The 12,173-nt window shown below is 33.7% G+C and overlaps 2 protein-coding genes across 3 annotated transcripts in view; both read left to right on the top strand.

Moving 5' to 3' along the window:
• On the top strand, positions 1 to 798 carry LOC21409700 (LEAF RUST 10 DISEASE-RESISTANCE LOCUS RECEPTOR-LIKE PROTEIN KINASE-like 2.8). Its single transcript, XM_010110577.2, has one exon. The coding sequence runs from the start codon at positions 1 to 3 to the stop codon at positions 796 to 798; it is 798 nt and encodes a 265-aa protein (XP_010108879.2).
• Positions 799 to 5,560: 4,762 nt separating this feature from the next.
• The window catches only part of LOC21409698 (LEAF RUST 10 DISEASE-RESISTANCE LOCUS RECEPTOR-LIKE PROTEIN KINASE-like 1.4), an 8,671-nt gene continuing 2,058 nt past the window's right edge, over positions 5,561 to 12,173 (top strand). The window contains exons 1-2 of one of the 2 annotated variants that reach the window (XM_024173791.1): positions 5,561 to 6,367; positions 12,078 to 12,110. In XM_024173791.1, the coding sequence (XP_024029559.1) occupies positions 5,563 to 6,367; positions 12,078 to 12,110 (838 nt within the window). In that variant the 5' untranslated portion in view covers positions 5,561 to 5,562. Of the gene's footprint in view, positions 6,368 to 9,720; positions 10,531 to 12,077; positions 12,111 to 12,173 lie in introns of those variants that run through there. The other variant, XM_010110575.2, reaches the window with a different exon arrangement.

Genomic DNA, 12,173 nt, shown 5'->3' with positions numbered 1-12,173 from the left:
ATGTCGTCTCATCTTCTTGTCCTTTTTTGTTTTGCACTCCTAATTTTCGACAAAATTCCTTTATCTGCGAGCTTCGGCTGGTACACAACATGTAGTAACAAATACCGTTGCGGGGCCATAGAAGCAGATTTTCCTTTCGTGGGAGATGGTAGACCAGAAGGCTGTGGCCATCCTGGTCTGAAGCTGAACTGCGAAAAAAATAATGCAACGATTTATATTAAGGGTGTGAAATACCAAGTTTTGGAGGTAGACCAAAACGCCCAGATATTCAAAATAGCTCGAACTGATTACATGAACGGAATTTGCGTGCCACAATATGGGAACACCAGTTTGGATCCAGAGCTATTTGAATATGCTCCGGCCTCTGGAGATATAACACTGCTGTATGGTTGTTCACCTGAAAAGAACAGCTACATTGGAGGTTTTAACTGTTCGGCCAGTGGGAAGGGGTTTATACTGCCAGGGAATTCGACAAGCGGAGGAGCTGAGTTGGTTTGCCGCTCGCGCGTGATTGCGAGAGTTCCCGATCCGGTGCGCAACTACGGCGAGTTAGGAAATGTTTCGGTGATCTCGAAGGCGTTAGCAGAAGGCTTTCCTGTGAAATATAAGGTGGACTTTGAGGCTTGTGAGGAGTGCAAGAACTCCAGTGGCGTTTGTGGATACGACGGGAGACTTAATCAAACGACGTGCTATTGTCAGAATGAACTGTCCTTGGGGAACAGGACTTGTCCGCCGACACCGGGATCTGGGGACGGCGGAGGTGATCTGGAAGTACCGGGTGCCAAAACAGGTACGTAAGAATTGATTGACCAAATTACCTTCCTTATATTTGCATTGTTTTACGTGGAAAATGTCCCATTTGTTTTTCATCCTTGTGACAGCGACTTTGGTCATACTAGTAAATCTGGTAATCAAACAAAAGATAAGCAGATCAAACGGTGTATGTAAAATGATTTTTCCTTAATTTTTATCTGCAAAATGATTTCGACATTTACACTGAGCAACTAAGGTTGTCGTTCAATGTAAAAATAAAATAAAGAAACGAGGAAATTTTACTAATTTCATTTTCTAAAGTTATTTCTTTGAAAATTTTCCTGTCAAAGAATGCATTGTTTATTTTCATTGGTAAAATGTGACTCTCTATCTATAATAGACTTACAAATAGGATTATGTAAAATTGTTTCACGATTTTTATCTGCAAAATGATTTTGACATTTACACTTAACAGCTAAGGTGGTTGTTGAGTGTAAAAATAAAAGAGGGTAATTCTACTAATTTCATTTTCTAAAGTTATTACTTTGGAAATTTTCCTGTCAAAGAATGCATTGCTTATTTTCATTGATGATAAAATGTGACTCTCAATCTATACATAGACTAACAAATAGGATTATGTTTTTGATTGTTTCACGATTTTTATCTGCAAAATGATTTCGCCATTTACACTGAACAACTAAGGCGGTCGTTGAGTGTAAAAATAAAAAAGGATAATTCTACTAATTTCATTTTCTAAAGTTATTACTTTGGAAATTTTCCTGCCAAAGAATGCATTGCTTATTTTCATTGATAAAATGTGACTCTCAATCTATACATAGACTAACAAATAGGATTATGTTTTTGATTGTTTCACAATTTTTATCTGCAAAATGATTTCGCCTTTTATATTGAACAATTAAGGTGGTCGTTGAGCGTAAAAATAAAAAAGGATAATTCTACTAATTTCATTTTCTAAAGTTAGTACTTTGGAAATTTTCCTGTCAAAGAATGCATTGCTTGTTTGGTAGAGTAGTTCATTAGATTAGATTCTGCTAAATAAGAGCAAGTACTCTACTTGGAATAAAAAGAGTACTGTGAATTAACAATTATTAATGTTGCCATTTTTTATGTTTTATATAAATTAGGTGAGCGAGCAATACTCATTTTTTTTCCGTAATTTATAAGTCCATGGCAAACTGTCTTGCACTTTTTTTTCGTGATACATGCATCCACGTTAATCAGGATTAATTAAAAAATGTTTTGTCTTCTTCAAAGTTAAGCTTTAGTTGATTATATATATATATATATATATATATATATATTACGTCATTTGTCCTATTTTCTAATCTCTCTCATTACCATTTATGTGAAATTCACGAGATTCTACACGATCGATAGAGAGTAGTTGAGTACTGGCGGACTAAATGCTGCCGGCTCGAGTGATCAAATATAAATTGTTGACGTTAACCTTTTATCATAATTAATTTGAGGACCACATTTAATTTCCATGGTCCAAGTATAGAATTATAAGCTTAATTTTCTTCTAAGATGGTTAGATTAGATGGCGAGTCGCTCTCATTTTTTCAGTTGATAGAAAAGGACTTATGTGTGCCTTTATTTATGTACCTATACTTAACATAAAGGGGGCACTTAGTAACGTTTTGGTCCACATTTGACAAAAGTGGGGGTTAATTAATTTGGTCCCTTTCTTGTAGGCGTCCCACAACTCCTACATCTTTGCCCCGGAGTAAAATAATACACAGACCAAATATGTTAAGGGGGCGTTTAAATATGTTAAGAGGGCGTTTGATATGCAGTAATCAGTAGGAATCATATTCCTAGAAATAATATATTACCGTATTTGGTTCTATACATGAATCTTATCTCAAATTCTCAGGAATAATACACTACTGTGTTTTGTTCCTTGCATGAATCTTGTCTCAAATTCCCAAAAATAATATATTACTGTAGTTGATTGTGCATATATAATATTGTGCATGAAAATATTGTGTATTAAAACATAAATGTTAAAAGTCTAAAGCGGTGATAATTACATTTTAGTGCAATTTCTTCATGATCTTTTGATAAGCGAAGTAAATCTTCTAAGTTCTAAGTGCATGTGAAATTAATCCTACTTAAGTCCTTTTTTAAAAAAAACAATTGGAAATGACCCATTTGCTATCTTTTATTTTATTTATTTATTTACTTTATATGAGATCTATAGCCTCACTATATTATAAAGAAATGAAACTATTAGAATTTGAATCCTAAGTCACATGCTCACACATCTAATCACTTGAGCTAGTCTCAAGTAGCTTGAAGGGAAATCGGATACAACTGAAATTGAAGAAAGGGAATTGCATAGTATTTGGTTAATTAGATAGTATTAATTTCTCACCCATGCTTTCATTTTAGGTTTGTTAATTAGTTGTTACCTTAAAAAATTTTAGGGTAATTGGTCTTGTTAGTCTCTGAACATTGAGCATAGAGACAATTTGGTCACTAAATTTTTAATTTTAACATATAGTTCATAAAATTTTATTTTCTTCACAGTTTTAGTTCCAACCATAAAATTGATGAACGAATTTTGAAATTTAACAAATATAATCATGTCTATCACGTGACAATATCTACATTAAATTTCAGAAATCGGTCATCAAGTTTACTGTCAATGACCGAAACTGTCAAAAATCAAAAATTAAAAATTCAGAGACCAAATTATCACTATGCTTAAAGTTCAGGGACTAATAGTGTCAATAACTCTTTTTTTTTTTTTTTTAATTTCTGTGAAAATATGGTTATATGTATCACGGTTAGCTTTCAACTTCATTTTTCGTCAATGAACTAATTTATTCGTCCATATGGTATGCCTTAGTTTCAGTGTATCGTATGATCTGCCTTCGTTTGACTGTATCATAAAAGAATATTTTATCTAGGCTTCCCCCTCTCCCAATGGATAGTTTACTTGCCGTCCTGGGATTTATTTATTATTATTATTTTTTTTTAGGATAGCCTTCTCAAATTTGCACATTAATTTATTTTTCCAAGCTGTCATGTTCCCCCTTTTTTTTTTTGGTGATTATTATTTTACTTGTAGTGCTTTCTCATGCGTTATCTGTACATAGTCAACGTTCACTGAATCACTAATTGACTTTTTCTTCGAGGAAAAATGTTCACCTTCATATATGGATAAAATATTAATTAAAAAAATAAGCTGTTACCCTAAAAAAAATTTAAAAAATCACTGCTTTTTTAAAATAAAATAAAAAGGTGGATCAATAATGATTACTATATCTTAATAAATTAGGAAACTATCTATATCTATGTGACTATAAGTGAAAATATGGATTGCTGGATACATGTAATTGATCCACCCATATAATATTGGACTGTTGGTGTTGGATACATTCATATTTCATAAATAGGAAAAATGAGAGAAAAAGATTAGCAGTACTAATAGGGGACTTTTTTTTTTTCTTCTTCTTTCTTTCTTTCTTTTTTAAGATAATAATGGTTGTATCAAAAACCTCAAATTTCCATTTTGGAATATGACTGTGGCGATTCCTATTTTCTGGCAATTAGATGACATCAAAAACTATAAGTAGTACATGGGACACATACACAATTCTCGCTCCAAACTCTACTTCCTACTAGTGGCCTATGTATCAAATTCTAAAGACGAAATCCCATTTGGCGCCTAACTTTTAAAAACTTCCAAAACGGAAACTCTAATGTGCCGAGTTTTTCTAAATTAGTCCTTCTATCCATTTATTTATTAAAATCTCACATAGAAGACTCGACTTGTTTATTAGAGAACAAATCAGTACAAGTTTCTCATAATAAAGTATTTGGGCATAAATTAACTTAATGAATCATCCATCGAATTGTTCAAAGCTTTGATGATCTAGGACCATTAAATTGTTCCACAAATGGTTTTTAGCAGTCAACACTTTCTGTTGTCTCTTAATTATATTAGCATCTTTTTCTTTGCTTTTTTCCTGAGATGCCCTAAATTATCTTCACGCCAGTACTGTCTTCCAGGTTCTAGAAACACGACCAAAAATTTGTTTTTTTAGCTCACGTGAAGCCTAGGGCTTCGGAGAAAACTAGAACGTGATTCTTAGTTACTTTACTTTGACAACATTAATTAATATAGATGTGTGAGGACGTGTGTGTACATCAATATGTTATTTATATGGCTGTGATCTAAAGACAGAAAACTCAAGTATCACAATATATAAGGAGGATTTTGTTAATATCTATCTTCTGGATGAGAATGCTGATTTCTTTGATTTTAAAATACGATCTCCAATCGAGATTTAATGAAAAGCATTTGTCTCGTTTAGTTCATATATTTAAATAAAAAATTTAAATTTCTATTTTAAAAAAAAAAAAAAACACTGCAGTATAAAAATTTAAACTATAATTTAAACTCCGAAAAGAAAAATCAGTTTAGTGTTGCGTGCTTTACTCCGAGGTTTGAAACATGAGCCGGACAATTTGGATTTCGTGATGGAAACGCTGCGCATTTCTCAAGTTTAACGACTCTATCATAGATGCTAGACTAGGTCTCCTAATTAAGCTCAGCCCTGACTTTGCCACATTTTTATCATGTACTATATTTTCCAATAGAACCTTCTATAGCGACACAAATTTCAATACACCTCAGCTTATAATTCGTCAAAGCCACTATTTTTCTATGATGACATTTGAACTGAATTGATTAAATCAAATACTGATTCATCTCTTCATCTTCTCAGTTTTATATTATGAGCATCTCAAACTATCTTTTTCCTGCTCTCTCAAAATATGTATCTCCAATATCTCTCCCAAAAGGTTTTCTTCTCCATCTTGATCGTCACCTTAATCTCAATCTGCATACAATATTTTTCTGTATCTGCTCAAGAAGATGAAAAATACGTGGCCTGCAACACACCCTTTAAGTGCGCAAACATGGAGGGCGTACTTGGCTATCCTTTCTGGGGTCCGAAACGGCCAGATTATTGCGGTCACCCGAAGTTTGAGCTGAACTGCAGCGGAGAGGCACCGGTGATCACCATTAATTCGACAGGTTATCGCGTGCTTGGGATTGATTCGAGGGAACATTTTCTCACGGTTGCTAGGACCGATTACTGGAACGATTCCTGTCCTCAAGAACACAAAAACGCCACCTTGGATTCCACCTTCTTTGACTACACTTCTGAAACTCAAGACCTGACACTGTACTACCGATGTTCATCAGCAGTTAGTGTTGGGGTTTCAAGTCAATTCAGTTGCCCCAATGACGGAACAACAGTTACTAATTTTTTTGCCACAGATGCTACAAAGAAATTGCTTTCAACATACAGTCCAACTTGCCAGGAAAGTGTGGTTGTTCGTATTTCCGACTCAGAAGCTGGGGTTATAGAAGAAGCTGTTAATGCATTGTTACAACCGAATCTGACTGCTGCGCTAGTTTCTGGATTTGTGATGGAGTGGGAAGCAAACAATAGCAGGTGTGATGAATGTGTAAAGTCCGACGGAGTCTGTGGATCCAATCACACAACCGGAGAATTCACCTGCTACTGCAAAGACAGACCTTATGGATTATTGTGTGGATCTGATTCTCCTTCAGGTAAGTGTCGATTTTCTTGTCCTCCAATCCGTTTCTTAATAATTTGAGGATCCTAAATGGCTTGAGCAAGTTCTTATCTTTTAGCTTAGCTAAAAAAACATAGGGATTTCAATACGAGTATTTTCTAGAATATATAAAGCACCTATCATAGTATCAATCCGTGTCTCGCTTTAGTTATCAACTGAGTTTTCAATCTCTATTTGTAGATATATATTCCCCACCACCCACCCAAAAAAAAAAAAAAAAAAAAAAAAAAAAAAAAAAAAAAAAAAACCCCCTTAATCTAGTAATAGTTAGTTTCAGCCTTTCAGGGGTGCAACCAATGGTGACACCCTCTAGGAGTCTCCTTTTGCAACATGATAATTTTCATCACGCCCAAACAGACCTTTGCCTGATTTGACTGCAAAACCAACTTTTACTATTCTATGGTCTTGTTCAATTAAAGTCATGTTACAGTATTTTTTTTATATAAATTGAAATTGAAATTTTTTATTATAAATTTTTTTTTTTTACATATACAATCTAAATTATATAATAACTTAAATTGTATAAATGGACGCACCCTATTTTTTTTACCCATTTGATTGTTTCGTTAAAAAAAATAAAAAATAAAAAAATCCCCAATTCTAGGTGCTATCTGTCCCAATTGGGTGTCTTGCCCAACATATTTAAATGCCAATTTTCAATTCCAATTTTAAAGCCCACTTGTCTCTGGTATTAACATGCTTCCAAAAAAAAAAAAAAAAAAAAAAAACCTCCAAATAGAGGTCTATAGAGCCTCTAGCTTTTAAACGTAATCATGTAGGCCAATGATGATATTAAACCTACCACTCCGAAAACGTGTTCGCTGCTTTTTATTTTTTATCATCGCGGATCACCGCTATTATTATTAATTTCATAAATGACTTTTGAATTATGAATCTTTTCAAAATGGCCCTGATTAATTTCCTGACATGACATGCCATTAAATGTTTATTAAATGTGTTTTAAATATAAATCCTTATTATGAAAAAACTATTAATTAAAGCTAACTACTCTAATTAATATAAACTATTGATCTAAATCCACCTAATTAATCTTAGCCCTTCATTTAAATTTATTTGGAAAAAAAAAAACTAGAGTTGAATCAACTCGTCACAAACTCCCACCCCCTCTGCTAACCCCATCCTTCGCGGCCTGAGATTCGCACAAAAGGGGCAATTCCTAGTAAAGGAGCTTCCGTAGAGAACAAGGCAACGCTAATGGTTCATGGGAGCTGTTCTTGGTTAGGCTTTTTTAACCTTAAGTCTTACTTGAAGCTATTAAGACCTGAAACTGAATATGTTCATATCAAACATTGAAATTATTGGGTGTTTTTGTCATTTTATGTCTAAAGTTAATGCTTCCTATCATTTTTAAATAAATTTAAATGAACGGCTGAGATGAGATTAGATCGATTTAGATCAAGGGTTGATATGAAATTCAGTTATTAGTTTTTTTATTAATATTTTTCATGATAAGGATTTATATTACAAAAATACATTTTTTGAACCTTTAGTGACATGTCAAATTAGTAACTCTATTCGGATTCTAGATGAAAGTGGACGAAGGGCATTTTGAGAAGTTTTAATAGATCGGGTATATTCTAAACGGTTTCAAACAATCATAAGACAATTTAAAAATGTTTCATAGTTCATAGGATATGTATAAAGATAAACCTTACTACAATTATCATTATATTTTTTTTAAGGTGGGCAGAGAGATTTTGAATTTAAAGGCGTGAAATTGAGAAGAGTGTGGAATTATGCTAGGTTAAAATGACAAGCACTAGAGAAACAATAATTGCTAGTATTTTTATAATAAATATAATAAACATTTATGTAAACATAAATTAAACTTAAACTTTTCAAATAAAATAATAATGTAATAATGTCTTGTATAACTCTCATCTCCTTAACCTTTTTCTTATGGAGAAATGAGATAAATACCTTTAAAATATATTGGTACGAGTTTTTATCTTTTACTTTTGATTAATACGTTTTTTAGTCAAATAACTATATTAGTAAAAAAAAAAGTATTAATAAAAAAGTTATTAAATAAAAAAAGTAAGTTCAACAATTTCTCCTTTCTCTTTTTATCTATTTGTAGTTGATTTTACTTTAATTGATATTTTAAATTTAAACAAATGATTTACTTAAAAGTTAACATTAAAATATAATATAAATATTTAATTTTTATTGAAAAAGTATATGTATATTTAAAGTTAAAAATTTCTGGGATAATAGAAATTTGTTCAGAAATTCATATAGAAAATTTTGTTATAGAATTTTAGGGGAACAAATTAACATCGCCCCCAGAGTAATTGAAAGTTTTATAAAAATAGTTGTATTAAAAGTGCAATGCTCTAGTTTTTAATGATTTTAGCAACACTAGGGGCATATTTTGCATTTAATGTAACAAATTCTACACAATTTTCACTTATTATGAAATTACCTCTGTTAAACTTATAAATTCATCATCAAGTTTATTGTAAGTAATAAAAACTAATCCTAAAATCAAATTTCGGAGCAATCTATTAAAAAAAAAAACTCAAGTACCAAAGTGTCATAATACTCAAAGTTAAGAATTAATAACTTAAATAGAATTAGGAAATTTGAACATTTGTCCCTTAAACTTTTACGGTTTAGGAAACGTTTGACTAAAAATTCTAACATCTTAATTCAAACCGTAAGGCAAATCCCTTAAGTCTCCTACTCTAATTAGTCCCTTTAATCTAAGAATCAAAACAATATTAATAAAATGAGTCACGTTGCAATTGTTTAACAAGTTAAAAGGGTAAAATCTAAAAGTTTAGTAGGAGGCAAAAGTCCAAAAACTCATGAAATTATCTTAAAAGTTAATAGAGCTCCTTAGACAGGATAGGGCCAGAGGCGGGTCCCCCTACGAAGAACAGCCGTCTTCAAAACTAGCCAATAGACACCTCATTCCAGTCATATTTTTGTTAACTACTTTCCTTTTCCGATCAAAACGACCATAGCAATTTAAATTTTTTTTTTCAAAGTTACAACTGGTGGAATATTGATGAATATCGCCCATCAGATTGCATGCAAAGTAATAACGTTCCCATCCAAAATTCTATATAATAATGTGGGTTCAGACCCTGTTACCACCACATTAAAACTGATAAAATATGTTCTAGAACACTTATTGCAGGATCTAATCATTATTTAATTGAATATAATAATGAAAGACAGCCTCGATATAGTGATATTCCATTGAAAGGAGGCAGGAATTCAACCAAATCCAGCCACCAGTCAACAGAATAAAACAAACCAGCCACCTTCCCGCCAAGTAGTCAAACCCACAACCCTATTGCCAACTGCCATCTCATTCCACTCATCTCCCTCTCCACTTCTCAGCAATGTACCCGATTCCTTCCCCTCCGGCCACCGTCGCCGTCATCTTCTTCGTTGCCGTTTTCTTCTCCGTCCATGTTACGACGCCGTTTTCTGTCTCCGCGGACTGCAACACCACCTTCAGCTGCGGTTCTCTCCAGAACCTATCTTATCCCTTCACCGGCGGCAACCACCCCGAATATTGCGGCCCGCCGGAGTTCCGCCTCTCCTGCTCCGGCAGAGAGTCGCCGGAGATCACCATCAACTCGCTGAAGTACCGAGTCCTCCGAGTCGACCAGCTCCAACACACTCTGACCCTGGCACGATCGGATCTCTGGAACGAGACTTGCCCCAAAAAGTTCGTCAACACATCTCTCGATTCTCGCGTCTTCAGCTATGGCGTCGGGAACACCAATCTGACGATGCTCTATCGGTGCAACGTCTCGCTGTACAGCTTGACTCCGGAGAACCGGATTTGGTGTGTGAATTTCGGGATTCCATCGAACGATTCGTACTTCTTGGTCGGTCCGATTCCGTACGACCCGGCTCTGAGGGTAATCCAGTGCAATACAAGCATTGGGGTACCGATACTTGAGAGCATCGCGTTTAATCTTACGCAAAATCGGTCTTTGCTTGGGGAGGCTCTGATGTTGGGATTCAACGTGAATTACACAATTCCGTTCTCTGATCTTTGTTCCAAGTGCCTTGGTTCTGGTGGCCAATGCGAATTCGACTCCAATTCGAGCAAACCCATTTGCATTTGTGGCGATCAAGTTTGTTCGGTTTCAAGTAGGTATTTAAGCTTTTCTGCGCAACTGTCTTAGCTAATAGTGTTGTTAGTGAAACGTTGTAGAAGATTAAGATCTTTGTGATTAGGATTATGAGTTTTGGGTACAAAAGTAAATAATTACTACAGTATATACAGAATCTTGATTGTTTTTTTCTTGGCCATGTTTGGATGGGATAAATTTCCATGATAGAAGGTAATTTGGTAGATTGACTTAGTTCAGTTTGGTCTCTCTGTTGAATAAAGAGAGAAACATAATTTTCGGAACTTTAATATGTCTTTCTGATTCTCTTTGCCTTGAGTTGTGGATTTCACCCATATAACTGAAAGCAAACAGGGTAAAGCTCTAACCAGATTTGCAAGCAAAATTCGTCATAATAATTGCAAGCCGAATGATGAATATACGGGTTCTTTGAGCAGTTCAGTTGATTTCGTACACTTTCTTCTTCACGCTCTCTCCATCCTCGCATTGCAAATCCTAATGTTTTTGTTGAAATTAAAGTGGCTTGAAGATTCAGTGTCTACAGAGTTCCTCACTATAAAGGGTCGAAGCCAGAAAAGAAAATCTATTTACTATCTTGATAGGTTGTTTTTACTGATGCACAACATGTCGCTTAATCCCATCTACTAGTTTTTTTTTTTTTTTAGTAGCCCATATTGAGTTTGAATTGTTTGGGAACTACATGATTCTGAATACACACTAACGTCTTCTATAATTCAGGCATCTTTCTTTCTTTGTTTTTTTTTTTTTTTTTTTTTTTTTTTTTTTTTTTTTTTTTTTTGGCTACTGAAGTAAGCCATAGCGTGTAACTAACTCATCTTTTCTTTTTCTTTGATTGACAAATCTGGAATTTTCTTCTAGCTTTTTTCCTTTATTTGTGATCTGATCGTTGCCTTAAGGAAAAAGGTTCACTTTTATTACTTGTCCTGCTTCTTTACATGCTATGTCACCTTCGTCTATTGCCTTGACGGATGACATTCTATCTAATAGTTTTTAAAAGTCACAATAAAAGCTTCATTTGTATGTATGGATAGAGTGGTATATATTAGTTATTGTCGGTTGAGTGACTCAAATTAATTTTGAGAAAATAATAATTTTATATTTTTTGGGTAAGTTACTCTTTTTTTGTTTTTGGACGATGGTTATTAAGAGTCTATAAATAAGTACTTTGTGTAAGATTTTATGTATACTCAGAGAAAAGTCTAAAGACAGAGTACCTTTTTTGAGAGAGAGAGAGAGAGAAGTGATGAAAGAGATATGCAATGGTGTAAAGAGTTTTGGGTAAATAGAGAAATTGAGAAAATTTATTGAATGTATAGTTCTGAAACTATTAGTAAATATTTCTCTCTTTTCTGAATCACTTAAATTTTTGTCTTCCTTATTTTAATTTATTTTTCTATTGCGTAAGTGTAAGGGTGTGGTTTTTTCTCCTAACAGTTATTTATACGATCATTGATCAAGGTAATTAAAGGTGCTTAAGTCGAATATTCTGTAGACGCAATTACTTGTGATAGCTAACGTTTCTTCTCTCTTCATTAATTGTTACAGGAGGTGGTAGCAGCCAAACTTCAAAAGTAGTAGGTAAATATTTCATAAGTGATTACACACACACACACACACACACACACACACACACACACACAC

The sequence above is a fragment of the Morus notabilis genome, unplaced genomic scaffold (genome assembly GCF_000414095.1).
Source record: "Morus notabilis unplaced genomic scaffold, ASM41409v2 Scaffold518, whole genome shotgun sequence".
NCBI classification, from domain to species: domain Eukaryota; kingdom Viridiplantae; phylum Streptophyta; class Magnoliopsida; order Rosales; family Moraceae; genus Morus; species Morus notabilis.
Note: the sequence above shows the minus strand (reverse complement) of the source record. Positions and strands in the feature narration are given on the sequence as shown.

Bases quoted from the DNA above. Each gene is read 5' to 3' on its own strand.
- LOC21409700 (XM_010110577.2), top strand. From the start codon at position 1: ATGTCGTCTCATCTTCTTGTCCTTTTTTGTTTTGCACTCCTAATTTTC.